At 37.9% G+C, this 19,425-nt stretch overlaps 1 protein-coding gene across 1 annotated transcript in view; it reads left to right on the top strand.

The window, feature by feature from the left end:
• Positions 1 to 19,425, top strand: part of CA10 (carbonic anhydrase 10) — a 196,728-nt gene that overhangs the window by 24,966 nt on the left and 152,337 nt on the right. The window contains exon 4 of the mRNA XM_062591662.1: positions 11,399 to 11,473. Within this exon, the coding sequence (XP_062447646.1) occupies positions 11,399 to 11,473 (75 nt within the window). The remainder of the gene's footprint in view (positions 1 to 11,398; positions 11,474 to 19,425) is intronic.

The following is a 19,425-nucleotide window of genomic DNA, read 5'->3' on the forward strand; positions in this document are numbered from 1 at the left end:
GTCTGAAACTCCTGTGAATTCTGACTTGGAAGAAACAGTACCATACCGATGAAAAGAAGGAAAGCCAGGAAATTCCTCATGAAATCTTTGTAGTGGCATATTCCTCCATACAGTCCCCTTGAATTAAACACATTTTAAATTCTTACCTTTACTTTTTTTTTTTCCTTTTCTTTTATCTATATGCAAAGTCTCATCTCTCAGATACAAAGAGCTATGAACAACAGATACCTAAATGAAGCTTTTCTTTTTCTACCTAGGATTTCTACATCAATTATTTAGAAAGCGATTGAAATTCTAGAACAGCAAAATGAAGCAGGTACAGCCATCACAACCAATGCAAAATATCCTCCATTTTAACTTCAAAATTAAAAGGAAAGAAGCATATCACTAGTTTTGAGTAACTGCTAAAGGAGTGACTAAACAGGATGAATATGGGAAAACCCTTGCAAAAACTGTAGGGAGACAGACAAGCCAAGAATTTAGTAAAGTTCAGAAAGATAAGCTGCTCTCTGTAGTCAACCAAGGTAGACAGAGCTACATCATTTTTAGCCAAGAATATTTTCAGTTAGGGATGTGGCTGTTACTGAAAACATGTTCTTCTTAAATAACAGAGTAGCAGCAGAGTGCCAGAATAACACTGCTGCCTCAGGAAACAGTCCAGATAGGGGGAAGGGTATGACTTCTTCCAGGCTCAGTGGATAAACACAACTATGGACAGATGGATGATAGAAGTAATCTCTGAGGGATATTCCACAGAATTGCAGGGAAGCAAAAATGGTGGGGGGAGGCAGGGAGAGGTGATTTATCGCTTTTCAAATATTGGGACCATGACAAAGTCAAACAAACAAGCAAGCAAACAGAAAACCTCTTCCCAACTCTTTCTTCATCTTCAGCAGACAAGTGAGATAAGCACAGAATCCTTTCAACACAGGAAAACTGTTAAGGAGGTCTACTGTGTTGAAAATAATCCAAAACAAACTAACCAAAGCTCTAAGTTAACGAATTTGTACGGCCATCATCACTGTAATATCTAAGCAGTAAGTGATAAATGGAATGTCTATATAATATATCATAGCTGGCACCTAAGATAAATAAGACATGGTCTTTTCTCGTCTGCCTTGTCTGATCCTGGTAACTGATCTAATCAGAATGATTTTTCCCCCTTGCTACACCTCTAGTCTTTCTATTGCAGTTTAACTTTCACCAAATTATTTCCTGTCTGTAATTATTTCTCCATGATGGTTCTTTAGGATAAACAGGTAGTAGTGAAATTACACACTTTGTTAGGTACTGCGGGGGGAGGGGGGGAGGGTTTGACTCTCTGTCTTTTGGGTAACAGGGAGTTGGTTTTGGTGATCAGTGATCGAGGCTTTGATGAGACTACTTCATTTTCTTGTCTACTTTTCTGAGCTGCCTCTTGTGTCTTAATTTTGATTTATGCAAAGTAAGTTAATGCTGCCAATATAGAATGTTCATGTTCATCTTGTGGCCAGTTTAATACTTATGGGATTCTGAGCTGTGCACTTCCTCTCCTTCAAATGTATGGGAGTTTGTTAATGACCTAGTGGGTAAGTATATTGTCACTTTGCAACCTTGGATAGCTTTTTATGATGCTGGGCGAGAGTCTCTGCTTGCTTTTAGGGGATGCTAAGAATCTCTTCTTGTTGGGAGTTACTCTAACTTGTCACAACTATCTCACAAGCAGATTTCCTACTTTAATCCCTTTTCTTGCTTCAGGAAAAACATACTCTGTTTTTCCACAGTTTTTCTAAGAAAGTGAGCAAAGAAAACCCATATAAAAGTACTATATTGTTAACAACAGCCTTGAAATTTTTGATAAGGCAATCAACCCACAATATTTCATTGTTTGTGCATGCACAAGCAAAAACCCAGTGATCCTAACCTCTTTCGGCATTTTAAAGGGAATTTAATAACAATCCATTGATTTTTAAGGTTCTTCTATGCTTGCCATGTATGGCAATGTAATGGGATATGCATTGAGCATATGCAGCTGGGCTCTTCTGAAAGTCTGAATGATATAAAAACAGTATTCTGAGCAAGCTGAATCTGCTTTAGTTGGAAAGAATACTTTATGCTGAAAAATTCTTCACAATCTTACTAACATCACTAAAGGTATTCATCATATAAGCTATTACTCCCAGGAAGAAAGGCTGTCACTTATCAACTAAGAGAAATTAGCTTAAAAAAATTTTCCCATTCTGTTAAGAAATGTCCAGTAACCAAGAACCAACTGTTGCTAAAAAAAAACCAAAAAAAACCCCAAAAAACCCAACTAATAAACTGCAGAAAAGTCACATCATCATGTGTTCAATTTTCTGTCTTGATACCACTGCCTGAAATGGATCCATATCTTGGCTTATCCTCTGACATAAGGTTTCTTCTTGATGCTGGCAAAGCTGTTATTACATGGTCAGAAAAACGTTTTTTGACTTTGTGATCCCAAAAAGCGCTGGGACATAAGGTTTAAGTGCTGAGGATTTAGGGAGTCTAGTGAGCTGTGAGATCATCTGGATTAGTGCCCTGACTGTCAACTCCAGGATGACTAGAAATCTGGGTCTGTGAATCCAGTTCAGTAAAATCAAAATAATTTTGCCTCCCCTCTGCCTTGCTCTGCTCTCTTTTGAATGGCTTTGTGGTGTTTGTCGGGGCTGTTCATAAGCAGTTTTGTTAGGCAGCACAAGATCACTCTTCTTGTCTCAGGAAAGTGCATCATTTTGTATTAACTGGAGCTAGAGTAACATACGTACAAAACCTGCAGATTGTCATTCCTAGTTTTGTTGAGTCTTCAGGAAGACTGAAGCCAGCCTTTAGTTTTCTCAGGTATGTTCTTTTTGTTAAAATTGTGCAAAATGTTTGTAATAGTATTACGTAAGGATTGTTAGTTCTCTGCATATCAAATAGCCCTGCAGAATGCTTCCATCTCACATTCTGGACCACAGGTCTCCGTGACTGCAGAATTCAGTGGAATTTGAGGCTGCTGTGTATTTTCATAGGATCAAGCACCTAATATTGATGCCATGAAATTAAACTTGAGGTTAATTGGAAGACCTTTATTTCTTCCCCTTAGTTTGTCTAAGCAGCAATGAATACTTAAATTCTGGGCACAGCTCCCTCATGGGAAGACTGCTGAAGAAATCACTTCTCTTTCCTATGGCCTAAGACTTGGAAAAGGAAAAAAAAGCTTTGTCTATAGCAGCTAATAGGGCAGTCTTCTACTGTTCAGTCTCTTACTGATTGGTAACTTTCTGTTTAGAGGGAGCAAGCAGGGTCAGAAACCTGATGAGATGCCAATGCCATATGTGCCTTCTGAGGAAGGAACTTAGCGGTTTCCTTTTAAAGGAAGCCCTATTAATTTAGCATTAATAATGTATTGAACTTTAAAGGCTCAAGGATATTGAGGCCATTTCTTTGAAACTGCTGAGTGTCCCCAAACCACACTGAAATTAATGGGAGTGGAGGGCATGTAGCACAATGTAAAGTCAGAGCCTTTGCAAGTTAGTATCACAAGAAGTCTTGCTTCTTCTTACTTCATTATTTTACAGAGCTCTTCAGACTTTATGTCTAGGCATGATTAAACAACTCATCAGGCAGGAACTGCCCCATCTAACACAACACAGAGTAGGCTACTATATGTGCTCTCTCTCCCGTGAGAGACTCCAGAAAACAGTGAGATAACTAAATTGTGTTAATGTGGTTTAGAATGCATGAATCCTTAAGCACACCATCAGTGACTATTTTGAGATGAAAGGTGCTGAGTCTTTCTGACATTACGTTTTAAATTTCCCACACTGCTTGCAGCCACAACTTTGTGCTAATTGTTCCAATACAACTAGGTATATTTCTCCTGCATTAATTTAGTTGCGTTGATTTTTTCACAGTAGTTCAGTTCTGATACAGTTGTGCCAGAGAATGAAAAGAACTGTATCTGCTTCAAAAGTAATGTCAATCAAACAGATATTATGGGGCCTGTGGAAGGAGAGGGTTGCATCCCTAGGTGATAGTAATTTGCTTTGTCCATTCTTTCATATCAAGTAAAGCTGCTCAGGTTTCCCAGCCAGGATGGAGAGCTATGTTGAAGTTGTTTGTTTCTTAAGCCTTTCAGAAATTAAATTTTGGTGAGGGGAAAAATACACTAACAGAATTTTTTTTAAAAAAATGAAGTAAGTAATATTAAATGTAACACTGAGCATTCTAGCCCTGTTAGCCAAAAGCTGTTTGGAGGGGTAAGCATACTACTGTTTACATTATGTGGACCTAATACACATTGTTCATGTGTATTAGTCACATTAAAAGGACAGCAGCCTTTCAGGGACATTCAATGTTCTATAAATGGAGCTAGAAACAGTATGCAGGATTTTGTGTTAAACTGGGTGTGGTGACATAAAATAATTCACCCTGCAGTGCAATCCATCATTTGCATTGGTGTGCTTTGGTGCTTACAGAAGACTGAGTCAGAGTGGTTTTAACTTTTTCTACTAAAAGCTTTAGATTCAGTCAGTGGTTCTGTTCATTTATATGAGAACTTAAATAAGAGTTGCATAACTGGGCTTTTATCTTTTATGTAAAACTGCTTATTAGAAGTTGAGATCCACCACCCAAAAAGCATATATTTATACAGCTTGCTTTCAAGAGCATGATGTAGCATGCATTTATCTAGCATGTTCATCCCATGTTCTTCATAAACAGTATTGGGAATGATTCCTGTTTGCACATAAGCTTAAACTGCTTTGACAGTATTCAGAGGTCAGAAAGCAGGTAGGTTGCTAATTCATGGCTTCCTACATTAAATTTCTACTGCTGAGTGAAGGATGCATAACCAGTAAGGGCCTAATGAACACAGTTTTGTGGGATCCCTTCGACTAAATTTTTTCATTTCCATTCTTGAACACAATGGGATGATAACTAGTATCACCACACCATTCGTATAGGTAGATAAATGAAAGTGCAGAGTCACATGCAAGATTAATAGCAAAGGAGTCCTGCCTGTGAGTTCTGTGTAGTGGCCTTTAGACTAGTTCTCCTTTACCTTTGCCCTTTTCTTCCCATTTTAAAATTCAGTTTATAATTGTTTGAAATTCTTTAGTAAATAGATTCACAAATGTATTTGACTAGAAAGGATGAGAATGATATCTGCACAAGACCCTCCTCCCCACAGAACAGATCTGGGCCTTATACACGCTTTTCATTTCCTGCAAACTGAGCTATTGCTAGACGCTACAGAAGTCTTTGGCCCAGGTTTTTAATTGGAGTCATAAGAGAACACAAAATTACAATAAATAGAAATACAGAGAATAGTCAAGTCTTTGTGCTGTAGCCGAGTTCCCATGATAGTGCCTTACTTTTGCCCTCAAAAGTGATAAAACCAGGTCACGTCCATTTTGCTTGGGTTGAATACTGTTTGGAGTTCACAGCAGCAGTGAGAGCTTTTACACACGGGGATGGTGGAGGAAGGATTTATGGAATTGGAAAGTATTAACTTAATGAAAGAGCATTTGCATGTTTTCTGAGCAAAACATTATCCATAAGAAAAAAAAATCTGGCATAGCTGATGAAAGCATTTTATTTATTGATCCGTTTATAATCCTTTGTTGTCTTTTTCCTCCCTCATCGTATGGTGATGCATACAGTGTAGTAACATTCATAAGTAGGCTAACCTTTCTTGCCTTGTAAGTATTCACGTATAAATGATGCTTTATACAGTGCCTAAAGTATGTGGGGTTTTTTAATATAAAAAGGCTGCATAAAAACATCTCAAATAATAGCTCCAATTACGTAGAGGCTTGTTTTAAACAAACTGAACATTAATTATAGAAGACTATCTTCAGCTAATTACATCTGCTTAGCTCCCCTGTTGTCAGGTCTACTTTATACATGTGTATTCCATTTACTTTAAGAGGTACTAGTTGGCAAGAGCCAAAAGCTGATACTTTTATGATTTGGGATGTAGGAACTGATTGTTTAGAATGAGCAAATCTTTATTCATTCCTATGTTTTGACAACCCATCGTTGGGTTTAACAGTGTGCAGAAGTTCCATATACAGTGTAATAATTAAAACTATTAATTTAAAATAATTACAAACTATGTAAGTTACCTAAGATTCTTTAAATGGATTGTAGCAAAAAACATTAAACTTTTTCTTCTAGCTTTTTGTGTTCTTTTTAAACCATGCTGCACTGTTCTTTGGAACAATAATAATCTTCTATTAGATGACATGGTCTTCCCAAATAGTACAGAAAGATTCCACTGCTTTTCATTTCTTCCATAAGGCACAGTCATCTTGGATTACTTGCTTGTCAATGACTGAGGGAGGTACCTTGAGAGCTATGAAAGTACTATAAGGTGAACTGTGGAACTCTGATCGAAAAGTCAAGTACTATTACATCCCTAAGCAATAGCTTATATGGGCTGGAAGAAAACTACATAATGCCTCTAAAGCCAACAGTCTGTGGAATACAAAGGGTAAATATAAGCGAAGATCAGAGTCATCTAATAGTTTGCAAATAGATCTTTGATTTTCTATGTTAAGCTTTAGAATAGCAACTTTGAGGATTTATTTTTCTTGTACTATGCCATTTTTCTGTAGGTTTCATATGAAAGCATTAGCAATGAATTCATGCCTTACACTAAGTTAATTATGAAATTAAATAGTTGCAGCTGGTTTTCTTAATCATGTAAATATGCAAAAAGGGTAACAGCAATTAAACATTCTTGTCTTTAATGCCAGGCCAATACTAGCCAGGTCATAAGAGCAAGACTCTTAGGATCTAAGATGAGGAGAGAAAAGCATACAGAATGATAAATGTAGCAAACAGATCAATAAAATTCAAATAAAAGTTTTTTCCTAGCCTCTGTAAACCTAACTCTCCAGTCTAGCATTTTTCATCTGTGTGAAATGACTGTAAAGTAAACGGAGAATTCTGACCTGGCAGGATTCTACTGGCTTATGTTCAGATGGGAATAACATAAATGACAGCATTAGAGATAAGGCTAGCTGTCCATTTAAACATACAAAGTAAATAACTAGTTGTAGAATAATTGTTTAATACCTTGCAAATAGGCGTATTTACTGAGATATGTTTTATATTAATTATTACAATCTATATTACGGTCGCATTAGCCTTCCAACAACATGAAGACCTCTTTGTGCCAGAGATGTATGCAAATATTTCAGCATCTGAATCATGGTACCTGCTCTCTGATATAACGTTAACTGGTGATTTTATAATAGTTTTAATGAATTACAGTATTTTCCAGCTTCTCATTTAACTATAATCCTACTCATTTTAACATAGTTAGCTGGTAATTTTATGCAGCTTTGGCATCTTTTGCTATTTGTATTTACTCATGCTCTTCTGTTCCTGTATTATGCCATTTCCCAATACATCAACGTTACTAGGAAATAAAAATGCACAACTTCTTGCAGAACTGTCTTTAATTTTGTGCTCCACAATGAGACATACCTATAATTATCTGACAAAAATGAAAGCAATACCTGTCATATCTGTTCTGAATGAATATCCTGTCTCCCATACAGCAGCTGCATGAAAGAGATCTGACAAAATGGTGTTACATCACACAGCTACTGTGATAGCAATGCAGAGGGAGAGAAACCTGCAGCGAATGGAGGTCATTGCAATATCCTCTAGCGCTTTCGACAAACGTGGCATTTTGGACTGTCACTGCTAATGGCAGAATAGAGTGCTGATGCTAACGTTGTTGTAGAGCTACCTGTACACGTAATCTGCTCCTAGCAGCAAAGAGTCTGTTCAGATGTGTTTGTGTATTTTAGTGTCTTGTAGAAGCAGCGATGTTTCCTGCAAGCAAAAGGCGTTTAAAGGTTCCATACAATTTCCTGCCCTGGCTCTTTTGAAATTAGTATTAAAACCAGAAGTCTCTGAGGTATCAGAAATGAATTAAAAAAAAACTTAACTCTCTCCAGAAATAGAGCAATGCTTTCTAAACTTTTTCCTTTCCTAAACTTAAAGCCTCTTCAGTATTCTTATATGACAGGTCATGGCAAAACAAGGAGCTGCCCTGGGAGTAAAACTATAGGAACATCTGAATTCACAAACCAAGCATGCATATCTCTTTATGGCCTTCAAGTGGCAGAACCTGAAGTGACAGTTTTTCCTTTAATTGAAATAAGAAGGATGCTGAGAGAATTATACTATTTTCAGTGTCATGAGGTTGCACATATGAAGAATCCTATTCCTTGGCAGCAATTCCCCGGCCATACGGTTGAACCTGTTTACCCAGGCATAAGGCCATCCTGTCAGATGGGCGTTGATACAATGGTAGAGACCCTGTGTTGTAAGTGCATCAGATGTAAGTGGCCTAGATAGGATTCCCAGCAAGCATTGTCCATATGTCTGTTCATTCTAATTTTATATCGCCTTGTTCCACTACTCCTCCAGGTATGGGTTGGATTAAGCGTCAAAAATAATGAACAGCTGCTTTGCTCCTGTAATAAGACTTCTTCCATTGGCATGATGGTTTAGGAGAAGGTTTTGGAACATACCCACTCCTCTCTGGTCTTACCAGTTCCCTCTCCTTCTGCATTCAGGGAAATGAGAGCTTTATAAATCTTTTTACTTGCTTTGCAGTAGTCCCTATAGGATCTGTCAAAGTAAATCTCTGGCACCAAGCTAGATTTCAGATGCACAGCAGAGTGGAAATCCATGTTCAGTGACTCTCTGCACTATTTTTTCAGGATGTTTTGCCTGAACTGGTATAAATCATTGAGGTTTCAGGGTTTAAGAAAGAGCGTGGCACTAGGGATTGTCCCTCTAGCTGTTCTCTCACAACAACGGACTGCCTTTCCTCTTGATTCTCTCAGTGGGCCTCAGTTTGCTGTAAATCAGCAGTTGCCCCAGCAATGCTCTTGCCCTATCTTAGGTATTTTAAATGCCTGTGGTACACCATCTTATTTTGCTTCTTGTATTCCTTTTTACATGTTTCATTTTCATGTGTATTAAAGAGATAAGGATCCGATATCTGTGCAAAGTGCAGAATGATGCCAGGTCATGCTCTTCTCTCATAGCTGAAGCAGTTGCACAGGCATCCAATTATTTAGTACAAAGCTTTGATAATCTAATGTTCTTGCTCATCTCACACAGTCTGTCTTTCCACACTAACGTGGAAGATCTCAGGAAATACAGCAAAAACCTTAGTTTTCCTGATATTTCTTCTGGAATTAACTTAACAAGTGTTGGGGCAACAGAACTGCAGAGCTGATGTCTTTTGATTATGGTTTAATTTAAACTCTGAAGAGTGATTTTTTTTTTATTTCTAGACTTGAAATGTATTATTTAGATTGGTCAGAGTGGGTAAAATTGATAGATTTTTCTATTCTATGAATGCTGACGGTAAACAGTTGCATTTGAAAATATCCATCCTGCCTGCAATCATTATAAGGTGCCTCTATCCACATACAGGCCTTTTCACTCACTCTTAGATTCAGCTGCCCCTGGTTGGCTGAAGCAGCTTGAGCTGTCTATATTACTAGAAGGTAGATTTTAACGCAGTTAAATTTTCTGGGGAGTATAAGCAGCAGAATGATTGCTGTGTTTAGTTGGCATTCACTTACTAATATCCTCTCCTACTTCTGAAGTATCCTGAAATCTTTAAGGATTTCTCTTGCAGAGCATATAGGTGGGAAAAAAAACTGCATAAACCAGTGCTGAGACCTAAGCGATCACAGTTTAGGCTGGATATGAATAGCTGCTGTTCAGATATTTTGATTGTGGGTTGGGATTTGCCATTTTCCAAATGTTTGTATAGTTTAGTCTAGCACAATGAAGCTGTACACAGTTTGAGTTCTCTAGGCAATGGTATAAAGGTTAAAAGATGAAGATAATGTCATCTGCAAACTGTAAAGAGTGTGCAGTGGAATAGTCCTGTCTGTTCAACATGTCATCATTCAGTCAACGGAACGAGCATCAGTACTGCAAGGAGAATTCTGCATCCACAGGCATCCCAGTTCAGTAGTGTGTGTTTGGATTTCTGGTAAGCAGAAAGTGTTGGTCCTTCTGTCAGGATGTTTAACTAACTTCAGCTTTACTTTGATTTCTGCAATTTACAGTCAGTTAAATCATGAACATCGTTTTGTTACTGATAAAAAATATGTAATGGTTCTCGTTTTGTATCCTTTTTAGTTTGAATGTCACATCCTCTTTGTGATTTTTAATGACAACAATTTTTATTAGATTGATAGAGTTTTTCCTGGGATAATTGTGTCTTTTGTATATAATGTAATATCTGACCAGAAATGAAACTGCAGCAAAAAGCTGATAAACCCCAAAAAACAAAACCCAAAAAACTATTAGACTTGGTAGAGTCTAGTAGCTTATAAAAAAGCTAAAGATACACTAGATAGCTAAGATTTCTATAGCTCAGTGAGGGAGTTGCTTTAAGCATGAAAACATCAAACAGTGAAAGTCGAACATATTTACCTATTGGCTCTGTTCTTCTAACCCATCTTCTGGAAATCAGATGTAAGTTTATCCTCCTGTGTATCTGTGTGCCCTTTGAATGTTTTATTTTCTATTAACAGAGATTTTATATTTTAGCTATAAAATTTGGTCCATTTCAATTTCCTTCAAGATGCTGAAGACAAATAATGATCTTATGACTAATAAACTGACTGACCGTGGCCTTTCTGCTCTTAGCCTTTCAGGAATTCAGAGAAGTCTTTTAAGAACAGTTTCACCAGGAGCAAACCTCACCCAAAGTTAGATTGTTATCATTATAGTCTTCAAAATACTAGCAAAAAAAAATAAATAAAAAATAATAATTTATGAAGCCAGGGGCTACACTTTGGGGTTCTGCTTTTGGAACTCGAAGGACATGGGATAAGAGGGAAAGCAGATACAGACACAGCTATTGCTTGCAGTTCATTCTGTCACTTCTTCCCATTCAAAGTGATAGATTACTGGAGAAGGATTATCCGTTTCCTTGGGAAATGAAGGGGAGAACTTGCCTCACAGTGCACAGAACTTGGACTCAGATACTGACTACTGTATACGGGCACACTCTTGTTCTCTGCATTTTTATTCCATATTAAATTTATGACTAGCACAGAAACCATCAATAGTGCTAGAGATCTTCACTTTCTACCTGAATTTTTAAATTCAATGATAAGTTCTTTGGAAGCTGAGTTACGATTTGCTGTCTGAAAAACAGAGACAAGGTGTGACTTTACTTCAAGGTACAGATACTTAGCACAGTTCAATAAACTGAATAGATATCCCTCGAGAAGTTGAGGAATGGCTCTTTTGTAGAAATGACACACTTATTTTAGAACTTCCAAAGTTCTTTCAATTAAATATTTCCAATACATTGCCTTAATTTTATTATTTCTCCTATTATTTCTTTTAGCTCAACAAAATTCACCAAAAATCCATGAAGGCTGGTGGGCTTATAAGGAGGTGGTCCAGGGAAGCTTTGTTCCAGGTAAGTACAAGTCTAAAATCTTAGTTTTTTCACTGTTTTTTCACTGGCTTTAGTATAGCTTTCTTTTCTCAATCCATTGCAAAGATAGGAAGTACGTAAGTATTGAACAACACATTATACAGAGTGGTACAAGGATTTTTTTCAATTTATCCTGCAAAGACCATGGCCATCTTCAGGAAAAGACAGATTGCTTTGATGACAGTCTTGTTTTCTCTCACTTAAAAATAACCTTATGGTACTTTATGAAAGTGTGTGTTCTGCGTGTAGAAAAAAGAAAGGGAGAGCTGAAAGGTGGTATTACTAGTGGATGAATTTACTTATCTGATGTGGAAGTTCTAAAAAATGCCATTTCTACAAATTTAAGAATGTATGAAAAAAGAAAAAACAATGAAACAGAAACGTAGCTTGCAAGCTGCCACTGATTCTTGTTTTAGAAACAAGAAATGAGGGTGGGGAGGGGGAAGAAAAGATGAAACCTTAACTCAGCTACCTCTTTCTGTCAGCAATTGCTCTCTGTTTGTATCCTTTCATTTTTCCAAGATTTTACTAGTTCTTAGGCTGGTAATTTTTTATTTTATTTTTATTTTTATTTTGCTTTTGACCTGTAGCTGTAGCTGAAGGTTCTGACTGATGTGCACTGAAGCAAACAACTGTAGCCATATGCTAAGATGTTACCTTTCTCCAGCTGTTCGTCCTGTCCCTGGGCTGGAAGTTACCACCTCCAAAGACACTAGGAAGCCATATTTGTCCAAGTCCCTGTCACTGCAGTACAAAACTGACATCTTGTCTGTTTAAGCTAATATGATTGACATGAAACAGCTTTTTAGCTGCTCAGTGTCACTAACCGCCGGCAGACAGATGACTGATTGGAAATAATAATAATATAAAACACTCCTGCAGGAATTGCCAGACTTTGTCATAGCCTTGGGCTGTGTTGGCTTTGCCTACGTTAGTGCAAATTCAGTGTCTTATTTTGAACCACCAAGTCCTCTTTCATCTATTGTTGTCTAAGTATGCATTCAGGAGTATATCACAATTTGCCCAGGTTAGAATATTCCACCCATAGATTTTTCAGTTTAATATTCTGTTTTGGATATGTTTAAGTCCTAACTAATGCTCTGGATCCTGCACAGATTTGTGTCTGAGCATTTTATAAAGTCAAACCATACTTTACTATATATCCCCAAATCTGCCATTTTCTAGGATGATGTTGATGGGATTATGCCCTAACATAGACCAACTGGCAAAACTAGAATGACCCAAAAGGAATACATAGTAGTCTTTGTGAAGCACTGTGATTTTCCAAGAAAGAAACACATGAATTTGATAATGATTTACAAGGAAAAAGAAGCTTGAAATAAAGGGCAGTAACAATCATAAGTGTCAGAACCTTATTTACAAACTTCCTGCTATCCCCACGAGCTTTTGTTACGGCCCAGGCAGGCAGGGTTAGCGTCCCCAGTTTCTCCTGTGTGGGCTCATATACTATGCTGTCCTCCAGTCACATAAGGGTCTATTTCATACATTGAGACCAAAGCACTTAGGTTGCCTTCATAATACAAAATGTAAGCTACTGATTGCTACTCCTGCATAGCTCCCTTTGTACTTAAAGATAGTATTTTTTCCTAGTCTTATTTGGAGACTTTAGGAGGCTGCAGCATTGCTCACCGTCTGGTGCATTTTGCTTGTCAGTGAAAACATGGTGCTGTCTGAGCCACAATAGTGTTTTAAACAGTCTGCACATACTCTTCAAAATCATTCATTGTGGTGCCAGCTCTGAAGAATTAACCAGCCATATATAATTATTTATTGGAACAATAATGGTATTTTTTCTTTTAGTACTCAACACTTCGTTTCTGCAGAGTGATAGAGTGTAGTTTCTCAAAATCATTCACTTATTGATTGGAACTTAATGTAGTATGTATAATATTTCAGTTTTACTTGTCAGTTAAGGACAGCTTGAAAGTAGTAAAAATTTTGCACCAATTTTTTTTCATGATTCTTGCTTCCTTCAGTGATTTTGCAAAACCTGACTGTTTACAAATCATGTAACTAGAGAGGAAATCAGGGGGTTTTTTTTTGTATTTTTGCATGGGACTTAAATACAATTGTAAATGAAAAAAACATCATCTCACTTGAATCAATTACTGATACAGTCCATAATATCAGGGTAGCAAGGAACAGGTGAGTTGACTGCTTTTAACTTGCAACAAAAGGGAAAAAAAGGAAAACCCTTGAAGGGAGACATTTAGTGGGCTTAGTTCTAATCGGGTATGGAAAAATTTGCTCATCTTACAAATTCTAACTGAGATTTCAATTGAGAGACCGGTTCTGTTGCCCTTTCTCACTTCTGTAGCACCGTTGTGATTACTGAGACTATCAGAAGGAGTCTGTAAATTGGAATCTTCCATAAAAATGTAAAGGGTCTGATTGGAGAGTAACTAGTACCTCAAAGGTTTGATTTGTTCCTGAAATTAAATATGAGAAATAGTTAAATTTAGTATATTAAAACCTGTTTATGGCTCTGCATGATACTGTTCTTTCACAAGTAAGTACAACTCCATGTGATGCAAGATTTGGCCAGTTTGAAAGTAAGTTATGGGTACTATGAACTAAATGAGTTTTCCAGACTAATGCTTTCATAGGTTGGATTTTTCAGACAGAGCCTCTTGTTATGCACATACTTGCATTTTACTGGCTGATGAAGTATTCCTTGGCAAGCCAGTGATATTACTGATAGAACTATGCTATACTTCTTTATAACAAGAAGTATATTTAACAATCTTAATATATGTCTCTGGATTTCAGATCACACCAAGCTTTAAAAAAATGTAAATATTTGCAGTCGTTTCATTCGTTTACCTGTTTTTAATATAAATCTGAATTTGCTTGCTTTCTTGAATAGATGGAGAAATAACATGAGGTATTCTGAGTGATTTGCAATGTTTTCTTTCAATAGCAAGTCACAGCAATGGTGGAAATATCAAAGTTTATATCAATGTGAAGCTATATATGTGAGAAACGAGATTTTTAAAATTCATTTAAGAAATTGCTGCCAGTGGCTGTTGAACAAAAGTGCCAGTTTAATGACATTCTAGGATGTGCGGTAGGGGTGCGTTGGTTGTCTCACGGGCATGTTCTTACCAAGTACAGGTAAGAACATACAAGGTGTTTGTTCATCTGGCTGTAGTCCAATAGTCTTTGTATGTCCAGTAACTCTTAGTAATTAAGCAGGATTAAGGATTACGTAATTAAGCAGGCTTTTCCTTAAAATATTTTTAGCAGTCTTTCCCTAGAGTTGCCAAACCAAAGTGAATCCTGAACTCTCATCATCATGTAAGAAGTGCAAAACAAGCTTCAAAGGCATAAACCACTTTGGCTGGTAGGATAGCTTGTTTGCTGCTATTTCTGATAGACTGTTTTTGTGGGCAGTGACTAGCCCTTACAGAGATGGCTGCATTAACTAGGAACATGCTGATTTTTTTTTTTTTTTTTGGGGGGGGGGGGTTGTTCTGTATTCTTTTTTAAGCTACATCCAGCTTCTGCAAATGCTTTGCAGTCTGTGCAGAAAATTTTCTTCTAATTTTTTTCCCAGTTTCTAGCTAGCTTTGTATTACCTAGGAGTCTCTCTAGAAGCTTTCTGAGACAACTGCAGAAGCTTTCTGTTTCCTGAATTAGTAACTATGGTCAGTCTCAGGCCAGGAAGAAAAACTACACCTACAGCTTTGTAAGTGGTGTTTTATCCAGAGATGCAAAGTGTGATGGGCAAAGAGAAATTTTTAGAAGCTGGTGGGAGTAAAAACAGGAGATTGATGGATAAATGTGTGTTAGTCACATTATCTTGTTCAAACTGTGATTTAAAAGTTGTAATAGATGACGTTGGATATAGTCATATAAGACTCCTCTTTATTTATGGCATGTGCCCCTTTGAAGTTGCAGTGGTGGGGAGTTTAAGTTCATGCTTAATAGGCAGGGTCAAAGATAACCTGCTGTCTCTGTATGCTTTATGCTTGATAATAGCAGGTAACATATTTTTTAATCAGAAGGAAATAACCTGCACTCTTTACCAGCATAAATTGCTGGGACACTTCTCCATTAGTTCTCTCTAGCACTGAAAAAAGACTACAAAATTCTAAGGCAGTGCAGAGGATGTAGGAGACCTCAGGACATTACATGCAAAGTTCTCCAGGGCAGTCTGACTGCAGAAGATGTGTCCTGGCAGAAGGCCTCCAGGGAATGCACTCAGAGGAGCAGCAGCTCTCTCCGCCCGCCCGTGCTTGGGCCTTCTCTCCTTCACAACATCTGATACAGCTGGAGGCACTGTGATTTGACTCCTGTAGCCCCCTTGCGACTTGACTGAGAAACCTAGGATTGGGGATTATCCTTTTACAGGAGCTTTTTTAACATGCATGGAAGACAACAGGTCATTATCTTCACTGCTTCCTACTCCTTTGCACAGACCCCTGTATAACAGCCTTTATGTTGAGACTAAATACTTCTGAATAGAGTAAGTCTTGCATACGCCTCGAGGCTGCCACCATTTTGCAAACATTCTGAATACTTGTTTTCCTAAACTTCCTTCATATCTTTCACTCCTTCAGCAAAATAAACAAACACATTGGAGAGGGGCATACCAAAGAACTCGAAAATCTCAGATTTTAAACCTTGCCAAAGTTGGGGTTGGACCACAGTTCTTTACTAATGTGGTCTTGAATCCCTCTTCCCCTCATAACCTATTACCTTTCTTTGTTTTGTTTTTCCCCTCTTAAGTTACAGTTGGTATCCAAAGAAGAAAAATTGCAAGTAACAGATGCATCTGGGACTACACATTATCATACTGATGGCACCAAATGATCCCTCGTCTCCCTGTGTATTTCTAGCCACAGTCAGGCACTGCAAAGGTCAAGCCTTCTCTTAATAACAAGTAACTGCACTGGATAGCATGATGCATCTTGCTGTGTTACCAGCTGTCTAGTACCTCTCTTGCTGAATGTGCAGGCTCCTCCTGCTAGGACACAAGCAGTATCCCCTTTCTGCTTCAGAAATGTGCTAATGTGGAAGACCTTCAAGGCAGTAGTCTGCAGATCCTTGTCAAGTATTGTATCTCACACTTAGCGGTTAGGTCAGATGCCAGTTTGGGAACAGCAGTACTCCAACTGCTATTTGATTGATGAAGCTGAAATGCCTCTTTCCTGCTATCCTGAGGTATCTAGTTACGCTTACTAGATACCTCACCGTGACACCAACATGCGTGATAAGAAAGAACAACTACATTGCACTGATTCTTTGAGACAGCTGTAGTTTGCAGGGCTACCACAATTTGCATGGCAACTATAACTTTTAGTTGGGAGGAAATTTAAGAGATGGTAGTTGTCATTTTGTCATTAATGCCCTCAAATAGGAGCATAGGGAGTACTATCCAAAAACATCTGCTGTCCTACTTGCTGTGGGTTCTACGAGGGTTACAGAATCTTGAAGACATACAGTTACTGTTGGTTAAGTAACTGTTCTTTCTGCAAATTAAACTCATTTTTTTGAAATATTATTCCAGCCCTTTGAACCTGTTAAAAGTGAAAAGCTAGCAATTCCTCCTCTGTGGTCTTTCAGGGGTTCCCCATACCAAGATGAGTGTATCCTCTTCGGTTTTGCTTAGAATAGGACGCTTCAGCTTGTTTGTTTAGTTACCTCTCCCGTAAGTCTATGTGGGATGAGATGAGGAATCAAAGGCTAGCATGGAAACAACATTAATGGGTGACACGGAGCAGGTTGCCTCCCCACTCTTCATGTCATTTTCTCACTTATAAAAACTACTTTTGTAAAGTGCCTTGATGAAGAGAAGTATAGTTTAAGTGTACTACGATTAAAGTTTGTGACTCTCAGTTAGGAATTGATGAGGCTGTTTACATCGGGATATTGGAGTGACTTGAGGGGGATTTCTCCTGACTGCTGTGTGGGTGATGAGCCCAGCCTGTTACTACAGCATGCAGTTTTCAGCTCTTGCATCACATTAGTACAATTTACTATCATTAGGGTAGGATGTGCCAAGTCATACAGAGGAAATCTGTGATTAAATCTATGATTAAAATAAACTTCTGAGAAATAAGATTACCCTACTACTCCAATTATGGCCACTTGTTATTTGTTGTCAGTGAAAGATTTACTATTACTTACAAAGAAATACTCTGTCAAATCCAGCTGCCTGTCTAATGGAGGAATAGATCAAAAAGAAAAGCAAATCAGGCTGTTACCTGAAGGGTGGTAAATCATATAGTATGCAAATATTTTCCTTGTAGACTGCTATGATTTACATTAGAAATATGGAATGAGGATTGTTATAATATTTATTCAGTAGCCTGCAAGAGCTTTAGTTCTGAAAGGACTGTAGTTGTGTATGTGTAGGATTAATTTAGACTCTTCAATTATGGGATTGCTATTGACTTGATAGCCTGAAACCACTCATTTGTACTCAGTGAAAACTTCCTTCTCTTGTAACACCTCTGTAAAAAGGTCAGTTGTGAATTCACTGAACCGTGAATCCACTGAACACGTACAGAAGCAGAATCTGTGCTCATCATTTGCCCTATCTGCCTGCCTAAGAACAAGTGGAATGATTATTTGAAGAAACTTTACTGTTGTTACACACATTGAAATATAGCTACTGCATAACATCACCCCACCACATATTTCTGGGCACATGCTGTTTGTGGTCACTGAGAGATTTACTATCTGTCACAGAAAAACTCACCATAAAATACAGTCACCTACTTAATGCATTTCTGGTTACCTGCTGACCCTGCTCAGAGCTGTAAATCGCATTATAGTTAACCTCTCTTGCCAAAAAAGGAAGCTTCGTGAACATTATTGTTTTTTCCACTAGTGAAAATATTACTTTAAAATGTCACTTCTTCCTTCCTGAAGAGAATGTGGTTTTATATTTGGGCACTTTTTCATTTTGTATTTATAAAATGTACAAAAATGCATTAGTGTTTCCAAACCAAGCAGTCACCAACTTTATAGTCAGGACATAAACCCTGAAAATAACAGCGTAACATCATAATGGGAAACCTGACAGGTCGTTAACTACAGCTGTGCAAATGGCACTGCTGTAATTCACAAGTGCACAGAGACAAGCCCGCAGCCTGCGGCCTTTCAGTATCTGTTCAAAAGAAAAATATTGAAGTATGCAGCACAAAATAACCAGGTCACACTGCAAGTTGTTCACTTTGACACCAGAGCATCATGCTGATAGATGTCCCCTCTGTCCCCCCACATTTGTAGGACCTGGTTTAGGCCCTCTCTCTAATTTACCTTTTGTATGTTTTTAATAGCCAGAAGCCTTGGGTGTGGGGGCCACTTGAAAAATGAAGATCTTCACACAGAGAAGTCATTTTACAAATATTAAGATGGATTCACTGAGCTCAAGTTACAGTATGGAGGCCACAGGAGTATTAACCAACCAGCAGGTACCCATGTCATCAGGCTAGTCTGCCTGGGGTCCCTAAGCTGTTGTCTGAAAAAAAGATGCTCCTGCAGGTTCTTTCCTTTGGGAGAAACCTAGGTGTTCTGCTCCCTAAAATGAAGTCATATGACTACCCCACAAAGAAGGCACACTAGCCAACAGGACAGGCATGCTGGTCTTAGCACGCTTACTTCATGCGCCTTGCCAGATTTTTCATTTCAAAGGCTGATGAGATGGCACTGTCACCTATCTCAAAACTGAATGAAAATGTGATCATCTCTGTATGTATTGTCCATATTTGTGTGCATTCTAATAGAGCTGAAGAAATTTATGTGATTATTTTCAGTGGAATTTTGGCATTATCTTGTAGTATCTGTTGTAATTTCAATACTGTTGAAGAGGAAGGAGGGTGATATGTACAGGGCAAGCACCAGCCTATCACACAGCCACTGTGTTTTGATTTAAAAACAAACTCCAAGGTTGAAACCTAGCA

Source organism: Rhea pennata, chromosome 19, assembly GCF_028389875.1.
Source record: "Rhea pennata isolate bPtePen1 chromosome 19, bPtePen1.pri, whole genome shotgun sequence".
Lineage (NCBI taxonomy): Eukaryota > Metazoa > Chordata > Aves > Rheiformes > Rheidae > Rhea > Rhea pennata.